The sequence below is a fragment of the Apteryx rowi genome, unplaced genomic scaffold (assembly GCF_003343035.1).
Source record: "Apteryx rowi isolate R43461 unplaced genomic scaffold, aptRow1 scaffold_62, whole genome shotgun sequence".
In the NCBI taxonomy this organism is placed as follows: Eukaryota; Metazoa; Chordata; class Aves; order Apterygiformes; family Apterygidae; genus Apteryx; species Apteryx rowi.
This window is the reverse complement of record NW_020450894.1, coordinates 700,805-718,056: the sequence shown is the minus strand read 5'-3', so window position 1 is coordinate 718,056 and position 17,252 is coordinate 700,805. Positions and strand designations below refer to the sequence as shown.

The following is a 17,252-nucleotide window of genomic DNA, read 5'->3' as shown; positions in this document are numbered from 1 at the left end:
TTTTTCTTGCTGATTTTCATTTCTGACTTTTTAATTAAATTTATTCATTTACAGTCACACAGCTGTCTGGGCTTCAGCCATAGATAAGTGGATCTGTGTATGATAGCAGCAACCAAAATTTCTGGTTTTTTTCTCTCTCCCTCCCGCTCACTTCCTCCCTTCCCCCCCCCTCCAGTACCCAACAGAAACAAAATGCTATATATAAACTCAGCACAGTTTCCCCCCAATTACTTTGTCTGCATGTTTCAATTTGATTCTGTGTCAGGCTTTGCCAAGGTACTAAGTTTGGCATTTTCAGGGGAGGTTGGATGCTTGCTCCCTGAGGCCCCTTTCACATACCCCCCCTCCCCAAACGTGCGCTACAAAACTATCTGCGATCTGAGGGGCAGCATGCAGCGGGGATTGATTTATGCTTGCACATGTTTATTTGCGTGAAGTTCCTGGTCTTGCACACTTTTTAAAAGGTCTGCGTAAGCCTAGCTGAGTGCTAGCGGCAGATGGCCAAAGGGCAGCCAGGGATGGCTCATGGTGCTCCGTAAATGGAATATTACCAGCATCCTGTGATTGCGCTGCGAGTCTCTGTTTTTGTTTGGGTATTTGTTTTGTATTCTCTCAAATCACTAGACACTGAAGGCAGGTGTATAACCAGCATCTCATCTTTCATTATTAAAACAAAAAAACAAAAAACAAAAGAAGGAAAAAAGGTTTCTAACCCTTATAGTTGAAAAGATGAGACAGGAAACATGAATCCCAGTTCAAAAGCCAGAAGGCAAATGCAGTTCAAAATATTATTATTTGTTGTAAATCTCTTGTGTTTTCCAGGCAATTTCTAAGTATGTTGGGGCCTAGCTCATAATGTCTGAGTGATCAGGGTTGGTAATATTCCGAGTATGCCTAGCTGCTCTTGTGTGTGTGACAGGGCCTTTTCAGGAAAAAACCTACAGCTGTGCTCCGTCTTTGTACTCTCAGAAAATCACTCCCTCCGAATTAGTCCATCTGTAGGTATCCATAGATCTTTGTGCCACAGCTCGTGCTAAGGAGGGCAAAGGATACTGTATTTTATTAGGTATTTCATATGGGCAAAATTGCTAGTGAACCCCCTGCAGATAGCTATGGCTTGTGCACTTTGCTAGCTTTAAAAGTGCTCTTTCATGCTGAAGACTAGTGCAACAAAAGCAGCGCTTTGTGGGTGCCACCTTTGCGTCTCAGCAGCATCTGGGATCAAGTGGGCTCCATTCCAGCACTGGTTCAAACCCCGGTGGGTCCCCCCGTGTTGGCTGGGTGCTCTCAGGCCTCTGTCCTCTACCCTGGGGCTTTGAGACTTGGTGCAGGACAGAGCTTCAAAAAAGAAGGCAAAGAGATAAAATAGGGGGTCTTAAAGCAGCATGACCACAGGTGAAAAGACAGCATAGAGGTGAGGTGTGGGGTATCACAAAAACAGGGCTCTCCTTGGAAAGATGGAGAGAAAAAGGAGTGAGATGGCCAGAAACTGAGGGAGGAAAGGGTCAGGCTCAAGAAGCAAAAGTACTGTTGAGTAGGAGGAGAGAGAGTTAGCAGCTCAGTCTTCGCACCAGGACTGTTGTGGGACTGTGAGGTATTAAATAAATAAAGGCCAAAGTAGCTTACTCATAAAGCAGAAGAAATTGTGAGCAATGCTTTCCATTTGCCTTCCGCATAATGCCTTCTATCATCCTAAAGTGTGTTAGAAATGACCTTGTTCAGATGACAAATGAATTCTGTGTTTTCTCACTGCTGATCTTGTGATTTCATCCTGCAGCCTTTTGTGTTGTTGTTTTTTTTCCCTTGGCCCCATGTGTTCATGAGGGCCAGTGATTCTGTACACTCAAAGGGCTTCTTCCCAGTAACAGTCCTCGGTCCCCCCAAAAGCTGCATTTTCTAGGCTCAGTCCTTAGCTGGTGCAAATCAGCACAGTTCCACTGACTGTGTGATTCCTTATTGTGCTAAAGGTGACCATGAGATGTGGCCTCCTGAGTTTAATCTTTTGGGTCTTTTTAAAATCTCTTTTCCTATATGCACTTTTAAACTTCAGAAAGACGCAGGTCTTGATGTCTCTTCTTGCCTTCTCTGCTCTTTTTATGGATCAGTTAGACACTGATAGACACAGCAAAATTCCAGATAAAAAATGAGACTTTTGCTTTTACTTCCTGGAATTAAAGAGAGGAAAGCTCTCTTGGGGGAGGCCTACATGGAGTTTCTCACTGGCCTTTTTTTATTGGAAATGTTCCCATGGTTTGGGTACAGTTTGAGTGTGATTACAGAGATCCGGTTGGCCCTCAAATAACCCACTGTGTCTATCAGTGTAATCAGGACCAAGTCATTGTGTACAGTAAATCATAAACAGATGGACAGCCATGCCATGCTGCTCTACAAAGGGTAGAGGAAAGCAAAGACACCAAACTGTGCCAGAACATGACACCATGATGGCTTCACTAAATCTACACGTGAACAGGCTTAGGGAAATTTCTACAATCCCAGATGGCGAAGAGAGAGAGCAAGGGGAGAAAGGGAAAGAAATCCTCCAGTAGGCACTGGCCATGATTCTTGGTAGACAACTTTATCTGAATATCTAGAGGGGTTTGTCATAGGACAGTGTCATGGTAGCCACGGTCATAGTACACCAGTGCTCACAGCCAGCTCCCCACTGGGCTTGGGGTAATAGATTTTGGATTGGTATCTGGTTCTTTAAGAGAGTTTCCATGTGCATTGGAGGGAGGAGACACTAAAACCGTGTTAAGTACAATCAAGTTTTTCCCCATATAAATTGCAAATCGCTTTGTTGTACCCGTGGCAGTCAGCACTTCCTGAGGCAGGAGAAGGGGAAAAGACACTGAGTAGTATTGGTCAGATTCCCCAGATTCTCCCCCCCCCCCTTTTTTCTCAGTTTTTCAGGTTTCCAGTTAAAATGTGAGAGGTTTCAACAGGAACAGGCTTTTCCTCACATTTTGTAGAACAGGCATATGCTAAAACTTGGACCTAGCACTGGACATGGCATAAGCTATGTTGCCAGTCAAGAAAAGAGGCAAGAAGCAGGAGTGATGCAGAACTGGTCCCATTCAGGAAAGTGGGTCAGTCTTTGCCAGTGCTTTTCCAGATGGGGAGAAAAAGGAGGGGAAAGGAAAGCGAAGGTCAAGGTTGCCAATCAGACTGGACGTAACAGTGCTCTTCTGCTCACAGGTTCCATGCAGTTCGTCACCTATTTTAAAACCATGTATTAGAGCTAAAGAGGAGAAATAATTTTCTGATACTTTGCTATGGGTAAAATGAGAGGAGAAGGGCTAAGCTGTTACCTGCGTTAGGTGGGAGGTAAGGGAGTCTACAGCAAGGAACTGGAGCTTTGACACTTGAAAAGCTTTACTTTACTTTCTGTACTTTTAGTATCATCAGTTTCTCAAGGACAGACTGGGCCCTGAAATGCAATGTTGGCAGCTAAAACCAAAGCTCCTTTTTGTTTCAGATGTATTTAAATGCCATGCAACAGATTTCTTTCTTTTTTGGTCATTTTAAGTCTAAGCATTCAGAGCAGTACTTGCCTGCTTACTCACAGGAGTCGTTATGTTGAGGCTGAAAAAAAACAAAATCAGGCTACTTATGCAGGCTGGAGTTAGTGGGTGCTAGACTCCAAGGTTGGAAAGTGTTGGCCTCAGTCTTCAGCACCTCTGCTGGCCCCTTGTGCACATGGAGGGAGTATTTACCAGGAGCACCTCACACATGCGTTTGGAAGATGACCAACTAATTAATGTTTGCTAAACGCTTCGTGAGCCTCGGGGGAAAAGCAGCTGTGGAAAGGCAAAGTTTTATTATTATTGTTGTACTGCATTTAATGTACATAAATTGTTTTCAAGGCATCAGGCACTACATAAATGTTGAATGGTATTAAAACTGACCTGCCCTTGTCAAAGCAAATAATAATTACAGTGAGCGATGGGAGAATCTTGCAGTTTCTTTTCTGTGAATGTTTGCCTGTTTACTAATTCCAAAAAGGTCTGATCCAGCAACCGCTGAAGCCAATGACTTAAGCAGTGACTGGCTCAAGCCCATATTTAAGTATCTGCAGAAGGGCAAATTACCAAAGTAATTTATTTTGTGTAAAGCTCTGCTCTCCTCATAGGTTGGACTGTGCTCTCTAGGGCATATTTCCCCAAACTGCAGGCCTGGGGCTGAGTCATCTCACAGTCCATAAGACTGCCGAGCATACAAAGCCATAGAGATGAAGAACGACCGATGAGGACCTCGGTACATAGCCCATACAATAGCCTCTATTTGCAGCCTGAAAATTCATGCTGATGCCTTTTAATATAAACATAATGTGAGGAAATGAACATTTGATTAAACTAAACACACAGGCCTTTTATATGCAAGGCCCTAATTTAAAGCACTGTCACCTCCATACAGAAAATAGCAGCTGGAGCAGGAATGATTAAATTAAATCATCTGGCTCTTATGTGATACCATGAATGTCTGCTGAGAGGGGAGAAATCCCTCCTCTTTATTCCTGTAGATCTGCAGCAACCACCAAGGGACACTTCTATAGCAGGAAGGATTAAGTCTTGCAGGAACTTCAGTGCTTAATGTGCTTTGGACTGGTGACATGCCCTTCGGACAGACCTACCCCAGTTTTATAATTTTCTTTCTCAGCCTGTTGGGCCTCTGGCAGCCCTTTCTCCTGTTTAATTTCCTTTTTGCCTCCCTCCCACTGGGATGCTTCACCATTCAGATTTTCTGCCACCCAAGTAGAAATTTTGATTGTGTCAGACAAGTGCAGAAAGGGAGACTCGCGAATCTCAGTGGGCCAAGACAAGCCGAGGGAGAGAACCAGAGAGATTTCCTGAGGGCTGAGTATTTCTTAAGGAAGCGAGAAATGGGCAATCTCTGTACTTCTGGTGAGCCTAGCCCACTGCAGTAGAGCAGCCACAGATTATATCACGTCCACAAATAGCTGGTTTTCGGCAGTCATTGCATGCAGGTAGGGAACCTCTTCTGGAGAAAGGAACTCTTCTTCCTTACTAAATCTAAGTTTAAAAAAAAAGAAAAAAAGTCTAGTCTGTACTTGTGTATTAAAAGCTGCCTGGCTGGGCACTATCAGCGGAGCCTTCCCCTTCCTTCATGACAAGAGAACTCCAGACACCCTTGCTTGTTCCCAGTTATTTATTTGCTTTCAATGTAAGGGCAACCACTTCTCTTGGCACAGGAGTCTGGGATTAGATGAAACTCACAATTTTACGAAACCAGGATTGACACAGAGATTTTCCCCTCCTCTCTTTTGGTTTGTAGCTTGCCTCACGAAGGATTTTCTTAATGATTTTCTCCTCCTTTCCTGCTTTTTTTTTTCAGATCTTCTACCTGATGGTAGTCATTCTGTTCTTGCTCATCACCATGTGTCAGTAGCAATGTAGGTGGAAGTGAATTTCTGACTGTTTTGGTTACAGAGCTGTGTTTATCTGTTTGTTTTTGGGGCACTGTTCAGTTTCAGGAAATATTTTTGTCTTGCAGAAGTTTCCTTGTTGAACAGTGATGCTACGAAGACCTTGTTTTAGCACCACAAAAGCTACTAGAGGTAGCACAGGTCTGTCATCTGTCAGGAGTCTTTGATTCAAAAAGCAAAGTAACATTAAAGAGAGTCGACATAAGTGTAACCTTATACTTTCTGGCTCTTTCCCCAACAGTATCGGGTGCGTACTTAGAACTGCATTTTCATTTCCCTTATACTGCTGCAACCCCAGGGAGCTGAGAGGGTTTACACCAAAGTGACTGAGTTTGGCTGCAAGGTCTGCTCGCAGCGTAGGCAGCAGTGTGTACCTGGTGTGCCAGCCTTTCCCACCACCGCTGAACGTGGCTTGCCAAATCAGTGCCCACCTCTGCCTGTATTCCAGCAACTTGGGTGGTGATGGACCAGAGAAGAGGGGAGCAAGGAAAGCCTCAGAGAGGAGCATGTGAAGGGTGGAGTAAGAGAAGATGGGGAGGGGGACAGGTGATTTGGATGAAAAGTTTTAATACCACATCTCTGTTTGGCACACATGGTCTCTAGGCAGAGCCAGGAGGTGTTTGTTTGATGAGATGGCTGATACACTGAGCACTGTAAGAGTTTAAGAGCGGGTGGCAGCTCCAGGAGTGCCTCCAATAACGAAGTAACATTCCCAACCCCATAGAGTCTTCAATGCTGTGTCCACCAAAAGTGAAGAGGAGAACCCAAGTGCTGTGTTTGCACGTGAATGGCAACCCGAGCAGATGAGAGAGGTGACCAGTAACCCACGTGGAACAAAGATATAAAGGCAAAGCTTAGGCATACATGTTTTGGGTAGCCTTTGCACACTTCTGGGGAAATCAGGGTCTGAGGAAATAGATCTGAGGAGGTGAGAGCTTGCTTTAATGTTCATTTCTGGGGCAGTGGTGAGAAGGCACAAAGCTGCTTGTGAGGCATTAGCACCACCAACGTGTGCTGTAAGGTTTCAAGAGGAGAAATGCTAGGCGGCTGAGGAAGCCTCTTGTTGCTTCATCTTAATCTGGAAATGAGGCTTGTTGTCCTATTTTTCTGTCCTGCACCTCATTCTCAGTTCTGTATTTGAGAACTGAATATGTTGTTCTTTATCCTTAGTCCTCTCTGGCACTGGAAATGAGGCCAAGGGACAGATGCTGATTTTAAACACGCTCTTCCGTATGCTTAAAGCAGTGTTCTCAAGCAACGTGCTCTGCCCTGACCTGCCCCCAGGACCAGGGGGACTCAGGAGCAGCAGGGTCCCCTTTTCCCAGGTGTTCTTCCAGGTGCCATGCTTCAGGAAGACACCCCATTTGGCAGGTGCAGGCCAGACCACAGGCAGTGAAGAGGGATTTTGCCGTCACTGTTGCATGGTGACTGCCTTAAATATTTTTTTTAAGAGTTTGGTCCAAGTTCTCAGGATGAAACGAACAAATTTTGCCTCATCAAGTTTGTCTCTATATCACTGCTTGACCTTGTAGGGAGATTTTGGTTTGGTGCTTTGCAGGTATTCGAGCATGTTATTGTGGGAGTGGTAAAATTTGAGGCGAGCTTTCTTTAAGCAAGTTACAGATAGGCTTCTGTTGAACCTCCCCACCCCTTTTTTCATTAATCTGCATCTTGAGTGCCGTCCTGTCTTTAGCCTTTCTTTTCTCAATATGGTTGTCAGAAAGGTTGTCACAGGGCAACTCTAACTTAACTTAGTGTTCTTGTATTTCTGCCCTCCCTCTCAGGCTGAGCATGGCACACAGGCTGTAGTTTGGTGAGGGGACTAGCAGCTCCTAGCAGTGACCAAAGAAAGGTCAAAAGCCCAGGCAGATTCTTTGATCTATCAGCAGCTTTTGATCCATTTGATCAAGAAACATTGCTGACCTGTTTCTGGATGCTGGCTTTAGTGGACAGGTAGCTCTTTTGGCAATTTAGGGCATGGGGGGGGGGGGGTTGAGAGCAGCCTCCAGGGATGGTGTTGGCTTGTTATTGTCTCACCTCCTATCCTATTGCTTCATTAAGTCTGCGTTTGGGGGAGAGCTGATCTGGGCTGTGTAGCTATGCCTGCACAGGTTACTCACAGAATCACAGAATGGTTGAGGTTGGAAGGGACCTCTGGAGATCATCTAGTCCAACACCCCTGCTCAAGCAGGGTCACCTAGAGCACATTGCACAGGATTGCATCCAGGCGAGTTTTGAATATCTCCAGAGAAGGAGACTCCACAACCTCTCTGGGCAACCTGTTCCAGTGCGCTGTCACCCTCACAGTGAAAAAGTATTTCCTCATGTTCAGATGGAACAGGGGGATCTACTCAGGGATCTACATCTGTGCTTCAGCTGGTCTACGCCTCATCTCTCCAACGTGGACTTTGTCACAATCATGCCTGCCCATAAGGCATTTGATTTGGATTGCAACTTCTCGGAAAGCACAGCTGGTGCGGTCCCAGCCCATGACTCGGCAGCGGTAGTTGGGAGGAACGTGGCCTCTGCAGCCTGCCCTGCTTCCAAATCGATTTCAGGTGTGCGTCACACTCTGTCAGTTACATAAAATTCACTCTGATTTTTTTCATTCCTGGCTGCTGAGCACCACCAGACCATGACCAATAGGATAAGTGGAAATCTTTTATTCACTGATGTGTACTCAGACTACTGTTCCCAAAGCAGAGGTGGTAGGAGAGGATCTGTGCTGCACTCAACAGCTACTTCAGAGAAAAGTTCACATCTTGTCTTAAACTGCCGCTGAAGATGGGCTCGTGCTGGACGCTGTATGGAAGCGACTGAGGTGCAGGCATATGTTCCCTTCTGCTGACTTGGCTGCGGAGACGATAACCACTGCCAGCAAAGAGGAACGAGCAACTGGGAACAGTAACATCTCAAACTCCAGCAGAAAGATTGGCCAGACCTCTCCTGTTGGCACTTGGATTTCCTTAGTGTTCATTGAGGAATTAGAAATTAACTGAGGAGGGTGGCAAAAAATAGGTTTGCCTGCCTAGAGAAAGCTAATGCCAGTCCCGAAAAGCCAAGGTGGATCTGAAGGCAGTTCCTGGCTGCGTTGCAGATCTCTAGCCTGCAGGCCACTCTGTGCGCCCGGACCTCTCTGAGGATGCACAGCAGGAGATGGGGCTCCAGCTGCAGGTGACCTGTGAGGAAAGGCTCTTGGGACTTTGGTTCCCAAAATATGCTGTTCTCTCTTGTGGATTTTACAGGGGGATTAAAATGTGCCTCATCCTTGTAGCATGTAGGCACTGTTATAATCACTGCTGGTGTTTCACCTCAGGGCATGCTGTGGGGCAAAGGTTTAATTTCCCCCCTTTTTCTAGGGAATTGAGGCATGGGATTTGCTGACAGTCATAGAGAAAAGTTTGTGGCTAAGCCCAGGTTGTGGTAGGTGTTTAGGCCTTTACCAGCCCAGCAGGGTAGCATTTTTGTATGTATCTGGCAAACCAGACAGACTCTGGGCCCCAGCAGCTATTGCATGGTCTGGGCAGGCAAGAGGTGTGCCACCATACCTCTGGAAAGCCAGCTGGGCAAATATGCATGTGGAGAAATGCCACAAGAGGTTGCATGGCCATTTCACTTCCACGTCCACAAGAAAAAGATATTAAAAGGCTGCACAAAGTATAAGAGAAACTGCTGTGCAAAGGAGTGGTTGCAAAATTAGAATATGGTGTGTTTTATTATGTACAATGTGGTGCCTCCTGTCTTCCCCCGCACATCCACCTGTTACAGAAAGGAACCTGTTTCTAAATGAAAATACACCCAACCCTGAGTGAGAGCCAATGTACAAATGTTTTTTGCAGGGGCTTAAAGTGTCATCTTTGCACAACAACACTCCCCATCCCAGCATACCTGCCAAAATTTAAAAGATATAAATAGGGATTTGTAGGGAGACAAGAGCATTTGAACTCCTCTCAAATGTGCTTGGCTAAAGGAATATTTTGAAGAGAGGGAGTGGAAAAACAAACGGAAAATGTTTTCTTTGAAAAGAAAAAAAAGCAGCAGCAAACTGTCTTTCTGAAACAGGGATACTTGGCTGGTGTGTGCTTTACGCAGCTCTGGGTCAGACCTTGCAAACAACTACTAAATTAGGTCCAGCCACTTTGATGTTAAAAGCGTGGAAGTGCCAATAATTAAGTTGCATCAGATGTAGGAAATGACTGATGTGTCTGCCATGCCCACGATAACAGTTCACTGTGCTGCCATTCAGATGACCCCTTTTTCTTTCTGTAAGCAACAGGAATTTTCGTCCAAGGAAAATCAGCTGGTTTTGCACCTTTGTTTTGTTTTTTAAACTGCTAATCCCCTGAAGGTATAGAAGCTATTTGAAGGAGCAAATCAAAACTCCCATAATTTAGTGTTATATTATTTGTCGATGTAGGGTTTGATTTAGTGGCTACTTATTATATCAAGTTACCATATAATTATCTTAATTATTGACTCCAGAAGTAAGTAGAGGGATTATGAGAGAGACAGGAAGGCCCAGCGGAGTGAGCATGGCTCAGGGAATCAAACACATCACGGTGTAATCTCGGCTCCACCACTCATTCACTCTGAGCCTGACTTCTCCCTTGCCAGCCCATCCCGGGAGTCAGCAGGGAGTGCAGGGACAGGACTGAGGTGGTGACCCATGATTCAAAGAAATGCAGGAGAGCAGTATAAAAAGCACAGGGGAAAGTTCTGAAAGAGAGATGCAAAATTAGCAGAAAAAAATTAATACACATCGCAGCATGAGTTTGCATTAAAGCATGGAACGCCTATGCAGTCCCAGAGAAAGACAGCTTGGTGTTGAAGGCCTGAAATTTGAGTCTGATCGTGGTTCTTTTCCAGCCTCTGCTACTGATTTCCTGTGCAACGCTGGGTATGGCAGGCAGCCTCTGAACCTTGCATCCCTTTCTAAAAAAGAAGTATGATAAAAGTTGTTTCCTCCTGCCTTCGGTCATATCTGTTTAGGTTATTGGACCACAGCTCCTAGCCTTCAGCCATGGTTCTCCTGACATTGCTGCTATTTGCATTTTTAGTCTCCGAGTCCTTTGTTTGAAAACCACTGACCTAAGCTAAAGGCTTGAGCTGGTAGGCACTACTGCAATACAAAAGCAACATTAGAAGGTGACAGTCAGCGTAGTCTTCTATACTTCCTCTATTGATAATGTCCAACATATACTGACAAAATACTTTGTATATTGACGAGCTGAGTTGTATCTTTCCCTCGAAGAGAGGAGCAGGCACGCTGGTTCTGCTCAGCATTGTGCAAATTACTTCCTCTGTTTTTGCTTTTCTCTCCTGAGCCAAAAAATGAGGATAATAGAATGTATCTATTTCCTTCCTAGAAAAGATCAGTTAGTTAATGTGAAATGGTGCATGGTGGCTTAGCTCTGAATAAGTGGGATACCCTAATCCAGCAAGGTATCCTCGTTCTATTGTATGCCTTTTCTGCATGCCATCTGGAGTTGTTCTCTGCTTAGTATTTTCAGTATGTACCATATGTTTTTGCATGAAAATTCAATAAAATATGCATTATACATGAAAAGTGCTGTAGTAAATAAAGGAAGGATGGAATCCAGGCCCCTTTGTGAGCGGCAGGGGCCCCAAATCTTCATAAAAGGTTTAGTCTAGTCTGACGTCTGTGCTTTTCTCCAATTTACTCCGTGTCAGTCTTTAGGAGATGCTCTAATTTAAAACAAACTCTGCTTTCCTGGGGGAGTTATTAGATGTACTTTGGCTGCCCTCTGCTGAGAGCATTGCATAACAACAGGGAAAATGTCCATTTTCCTAGGAAGGTAACAGTGGGAGAAAGGCTCTGGGCATGTGGGCCGAGTTGTGCGTCCCTGCTGCTGCTTGTCCCTCTGGGTTTGGTCTCCCTCGCTGTCCCTTTGCTGCCTGTCGGAGGCCAAACTCTTCTCAGCTATAGTCATTTTGAGTTTTGGAGCCCACTCCTAATTGTCAAGGGACCCGTAACGTACATGTGGACTCAAGCCTTGTCTGTCAGGCAAAACCAGCCAGCAGGACACATGGGACGGTCATGGGAAGAGAGACTTCTCTCCCTGCCCCTCTTGCAGTCCTGCGGGATTATTTCAGCCGTCCCCCGACCACCCTTTATCTTAACAGGGAGCAATTTGCCACCGACAGCCATCCCCGTTTGGGTGCTGCTCTCCCCCAGCACTGTCGCCCTCCCACCCTCCACAGACCTTACTGAGCCAGCACTTTCCCATCACTTCGTTTCTGTATCTGGGAAAGGGCAAAGAGTTTGCTCAACATCAGCAGAAATAATTGAAAGACTTATTTCTTGGGAATAAAGTGCCCCTGGTTTGCCATGCTCCTATCTTCGGGAGGGTCAAGGGTCAAGAGGTTCTGGGCAGATTTCAGTGCAGAGATAATACAATCGCTGTTGTAGCTGTTAATGTGCTTTTTAATGCCCTGTTTTTAATACTTTCTAGCAAGTTGATTTATTATTATATCTTCAACTGGGCTGCACACCAAAGTGTTTTGATGATGAAAGGAATGTTGTGCACATATTTAATTACTGCCCACATTTTTGTATAATTTTATCATTTACTGTTTTAGATGAGACATCGAGTTCTTCTACAGAAAAATTGCCCAGTAAAAAATAGATGATTTAAAAACTAATCTGAGAAGAATTTGGCACTTAAATGTGAGAAAATCTAACCATTTCTTTCTTCCTGCCTTTTCAGATCATTCCTGACTATCAAAATGTACAAGAACTCCCTTATCTGGACATGGTGATTGCAGAGACATTGCGCATGTATCCACCTGCATTCAGGTATCTATTTTTTCCCCTTCTGATTCCACAGAGCAGATCACTAGCTACATAAAATGGAAATCTGCTGCTGGGAAACCAATACGCCGTTGGTCTCTGTGCCAACATCAATACTGCTTGTGCATTTGAAATATATAATGCGGCCAGTGAACGAAAACTGACTAATACTGGTATTTCTAAAGCAGCTTTTTTTTACAACTAACCAGCCAAGACAGCATCCTCACTGTTCTTCACATCTCACAAGGTTAGAGGATTAAGCCTTTTTGAAGCAGGGCCGGCCTTAGAAAGCCAGATGTTTCTTCTTCATTACGCCTCAGGCTTTAGGGGTACAGAGTAAAGAACTGCCCTAGCTTGTTGGCTGGTGGAAGAGCTACCCTTGCTGTTCAGTAAGGCTCTGATCTTCAGAAAGTTTGCGCATTCAGAAAGCTGAAGGGTTTTTAACATGTGTGTTTAACTCAGACCATGCTATTTTGCACTACTAGTGTGTTATAATAATATACCTAAAATGGTGCTACATCCATAAAGTTTTGAAAGTTTTTCTCTAACTCACACAAGAATAATTTCACTACAGTACGTTATATTGATGAATTGAAAACAAGGGGGGAAAAATTAGAAAACTGTTTGATTGTCAAATCTCCAAGTTATCACAAGCATAAACGAAAATTTTGAGAACGGAATTTTTAAGAGTGGTGAGTCCTTTTCCTGAAGCCAGTGGGAAAATTTCAGATGATTTAAAAGGAATGGAAGTTGATCTTACTGTGAGAGCCTTTGAAAAATTTGTCCTCCAACTGCAAACACCTTAAAATAAAACAGCTTAAAATCATACTCTCTTTTATATATTCACAAAAATTGGAAGTCAAGTGTGAACTTCTGTAGGACTGCACAGAGAGTAAATGTTAAAAATACCTGCTTGTAGATGACATAACTTGGCTTTACTATGTTATATGTGGTATACAAGTGGAAACTGTTTTGCCAGTTAAACCAGCGGGGATATTTGAATTTCAGTTGAAACACAGAGAAACAATCAATATTTGTTGGATGGGAAACAGAACAGAGCAAAGCTGTTCTGAAGTTTCCACTGGTGTTATCTGTGGTGTTTATTGATCCAGCTTTTACTCTGATAGGTATGGAATAGACAGAACAGCCCGATGCATCAGAAAGATCCTAATTGCTTATGGCAAGCATAATGCTGTATTCTGGAAAAAATTCAGGAGCAGCCAAGCTTGTTATAAATGAGAAAGATTTCTTTTCAATGAATTTGCTAACCAGAGAACTTTCTTCCACAACACTCATGTTTCCACGATCACTAAATTCATGTTAAAATGAGCAGGATGGCTTGTCAATGCGCTTTTTAACGTGTCAGGAGAAAGAGAGAAACCAGGTGGCAGTGGGGAAAGAACGTGTTGCTGTAATAATACCACGCCAACAGCCCTGAAACTGAAATCTTTATTCCGCCTTTCGGGTGCAGTGCAGAGAGCAGGGATGGGGGCTCCTGCCCTGTGTCTTACCCCTGTGCTCCCAGCCAGCCTGGGAGGAGCTCCTGGGCTGCGACAGCTGATCAGCCTCCTGCACAGCCTCGGGGACCACCCAAGCCCTGCCAGCACACCCACCCACCCACCCACCAGGTTTACACACCTGTGCTCAGCCTTGGCAGGCCTCTTTTCCCAGTGAGATTGTCACAGTGAGGTTCCTAAGGGAAGTCCTGCTCTGCCCCTGCCACCACAGGGCAGGAGGAAGCTCTGGAGAGTTTTGCTGCTGACGTCTTGCCTGTCTCTGATGAGTGTCTGTGACCTGCAGTTTTTCAAAGGCTTGTGGCTTGGTTTGTATTTTTGAAGCAACAGCAAAAGACTTAGCCCTAGCATTAAAACTGCCCCTTGTGAAGTTTCAAGTGCTCTCCCAAAGTTGGGGAACTTCTCAGATAAACTCAGAAATTATATTTGATGCAATTTTTCCTGAAGGTGCAACAGAATACTCTTTTCACCTGTTCTGAAAAATGACTGGCATCTGCAGTTTTCAAAAAAAAAAAGAAAAGTATCTGAAACAGATATTAGCAACAACATTTCAGTTCAATAGTTAAAGTTTGGGAAAACCATAAGCAACTATAAATGCTGTTACTGTGAAAAGGGCCAAAGTTAGCTAGCTCAGTTAGAGAGACTCTAGGGAAAGATGATTGTAACCTGAGAAGACACTAGCATCAGCAAAGGTTGCTGTATTTATCTACTGGGAAAGTGTTACTCCCTAAAATGCAGGGTCAGTCCTGCTGAAGAGGTTGACTGTTATGGTTGCTTCCTTCCTGCTGTGTTTTTACTTTTGTTAATCATCCGAGACATATGACACTTACTGTTGCAGGTTCACTCGGGAAGCAGCTAAAGACTGTGTGGTGCTGGGGCAGCGTATCCCAGCTGGGGCTGTCATTGAAACTGCAGTGGGACATCTCCACTATAACTCTGACTTCTGGCCAGAACCTGAGAAGTTCATTCCTGAGAGGTATGTGGAGTTAATGCTTTCTCCTTCTTAGGCCGAAGTCCTTATTTAGACCTGATTAGATCAACGGCCTGCCTTAAATGCTGTTTCTCTACTTGGCTGCTCAGAGGAGCCCAGTATGGGCCCAGGAGTCCAGCCTGGCTATCAGAGACACCAAACACTGCTGTTCCTTCACAGCCACAGCCACCCACTATTCACCTGAAGTAGCACTCCCCCAGAAGGAGCACAGATCAGTTTAGGTGATAAAATGTATTCTTTCCACCAAATTACACAACTGGTGACGGTGGCATGTCCTACAGAGGGTGCAAAGTCTGGTTAATGGTTGAAACGTGGCTCAAGCTTTCAGCCTGTTTCCAAATCCAGTGCGGCAAATAGTGTCGCTTCCAGAAATTCTGAAGTAAAATAGTATATTCACTGGTATGGAGCTACCCAGACATTTCTTCCAGCCCCTAGCTGTTTCAGAGCAGCTGTTACATATGGGGCTGGGGAACAGATGGGGTACGCTGTGACTGGGGAACCCAGCCTGGGCATTTTCCCGCTGTCCACGAGCGCAAAGATCCTGGCTTCTTAGCTTTGCTGGGCAAGGCATATTTTACATGGAGCATTTCTTACCTTCAGCTGCTGGGCCACTGTCAGGCTGTGTTTGTGTAACTGTGTGTACCCTGCCCTGTCTTACAGCTGCTGAGGTTAGCTTACAGGGAGGGCCCACAGGGTTTTAGCTGGGGAGGCGCTGCGTGGAAGCACAATTTTGTTCTGCTGGCAGCTGTATTTCAAGCTACCACTGTGCTGAAACGTCTACTAAGAAAGAAGTGCATGCTCTATGAACAACCAAGTGTGATGCAGGTAGCCTGAAACCACCTTTGTTTAGCGGGACAACAAACATCTGCTGTAGGTGGGTTTGCCTGGTGGATTCCTTCTGGGACAAATCTCAGCATATGCTGCATCAAGCAACCTCGGCCACGGAGAGGAGCAAGGCCAGGCTTAGAAGAGCTTCCAGCTTTCATTGGGGAGGAATCTTAGCAATAACTAGAAGTCTTTTTTATTAGCAAAGTTTATCTAGAAAAGCTGCTTTTATCGCTTGTTTACCACCCTAACAGTGATGAGAACATGCAGTATGGGGTAAAATGGGTAGTGAGGGCTGCAGTACACTTGACTCATACACTGCTGTGTGTAATGAACCTGGGATGAATTTCCTTTTGAAATTTCCCTGAGAAATGAAGCATAATTATTAACGCTCTCCCCAGCTTGTATCAGTTGCTAATGTTAGTAAGAATTATAAAATAAGAACTTAACAAAAAATAAACTAACTCAGCTATAGCCTTTTTTCGCTGATATTTCATTGGTGAACCTTCCTCAGTAACAATGTAAGGCAGGCTTTAAATTTGCCAAAATGATGTATGGGGGTGAGGAAAGAAGGAATCATGTTAATCCATTTACATAGGATATGCAACAGTGTTCAATACATGTTTTATGGCCCTGCATCTTGAATTAAGGGCTTGTACAGTACTTTGTATAGTATTATCCCCAATCTTATTCAGGTTATCTAAGTGTGGGGGTGGGGCTAGCACAGACACACCACATTATTTTTTTTCCAAGCCTCAAAATAGTCTGTATTACCTCTCACCTGTTTAAATCCTGCACCAGTTCTCCAGGCCTTAGCCATCTAAAGTCCTTGCAAATTGTATGCAAGTGGATGAGAGGTTTCCAGGAATGCCGCTATACCTGGCTGCCAGAACCTTTAGCCACTTAGCGAGCTTGAAAAATATTTCTGTACTACCAGAACCCCTCCAAATACCTTAAGACATGGGAGGGCTATGTAGATTTCCAGGGCAATGCCACCTCTGCAAGGATTTGTTTGTTTTAAGTAACCACTCTGATTAGTGATGTAGCTTCAGCCTCTCACCTTATTGATTATGCATTGACCCTAATAACTTGTACTGACTCAAGCATACTCTATGCAGAATACATCCATCCTTGCAGACATTGGGAAATATATTTTACTTTTTCCTTTGGATTGCTGTTCAAATAGAAATTTCATTTCCCACCTTGTCAAAAATAAATGCCTCATTTCTGATGGGTTGATTAGATATTTTAGAACTAGGTAGTTGATGCAGATCTGCATCCAGACTGCCACAGTAATCAGTCTCACCAGAAGGACTGAAGTCCTTCGGCTCTAAGAACAGAACTATCTGCAATTTTAGTATTTCCCAACTGGGAGGCTGGCTTCTTTGGGCCAAGAGCAGAAGAAAGGGCTGTACTGAATTGTAACAACTTTCTTTCATGGCCAGTCCAATCCCATGAGGTTATTTCATCTCCCTTAGCAAGTTTCAAAAAGAAATTAGGAAGGCTAAAACCAGCTCCTGTGGATCTGCTCCTGCAATGCAGAGCAGGGAAGCACTGTTGCTAATTCTGTTGTGTTTACATTCTCATCTGTTGGTTTCCTCTTAGCCATAATCTCGCCCCAGTACACGCATACGTATAGACAGCATGCTCCGTCTGTGTCATGAAGTT

At 44.5% G+C, this 17,252-nt stretch overlaps 1 protein-coding gene across 3 annotated transcripts in view; it reads left to right on the top strand.

Moving 5' to 3' along the window:
* The window catches only part of TBXAS1 (thromboxane A synthase 1), a 234,144-nt gene that overhangs the window by 212,928 nt on the left and 3,964 nt on the right, over window positions 1–17,252 (top strand). For all 3 annotated transcript variants that reach the window (XM_026083866.1, XM_026083864.1, XM_026083865.1), the window contains 2 exons: window positions 12,172–12,260; window positions 14,607–14,744. In XM_026083866.1, the coding sequence (XP_025939651.1) occupies window positions 12,172–12,260; window positions 14,607–14,744 (227 nt within the window). The remainder of the gene's footprint in view (window positions 1–12,171; window positions 12,261–14,606; window positions 14,745–17,252) is intronic.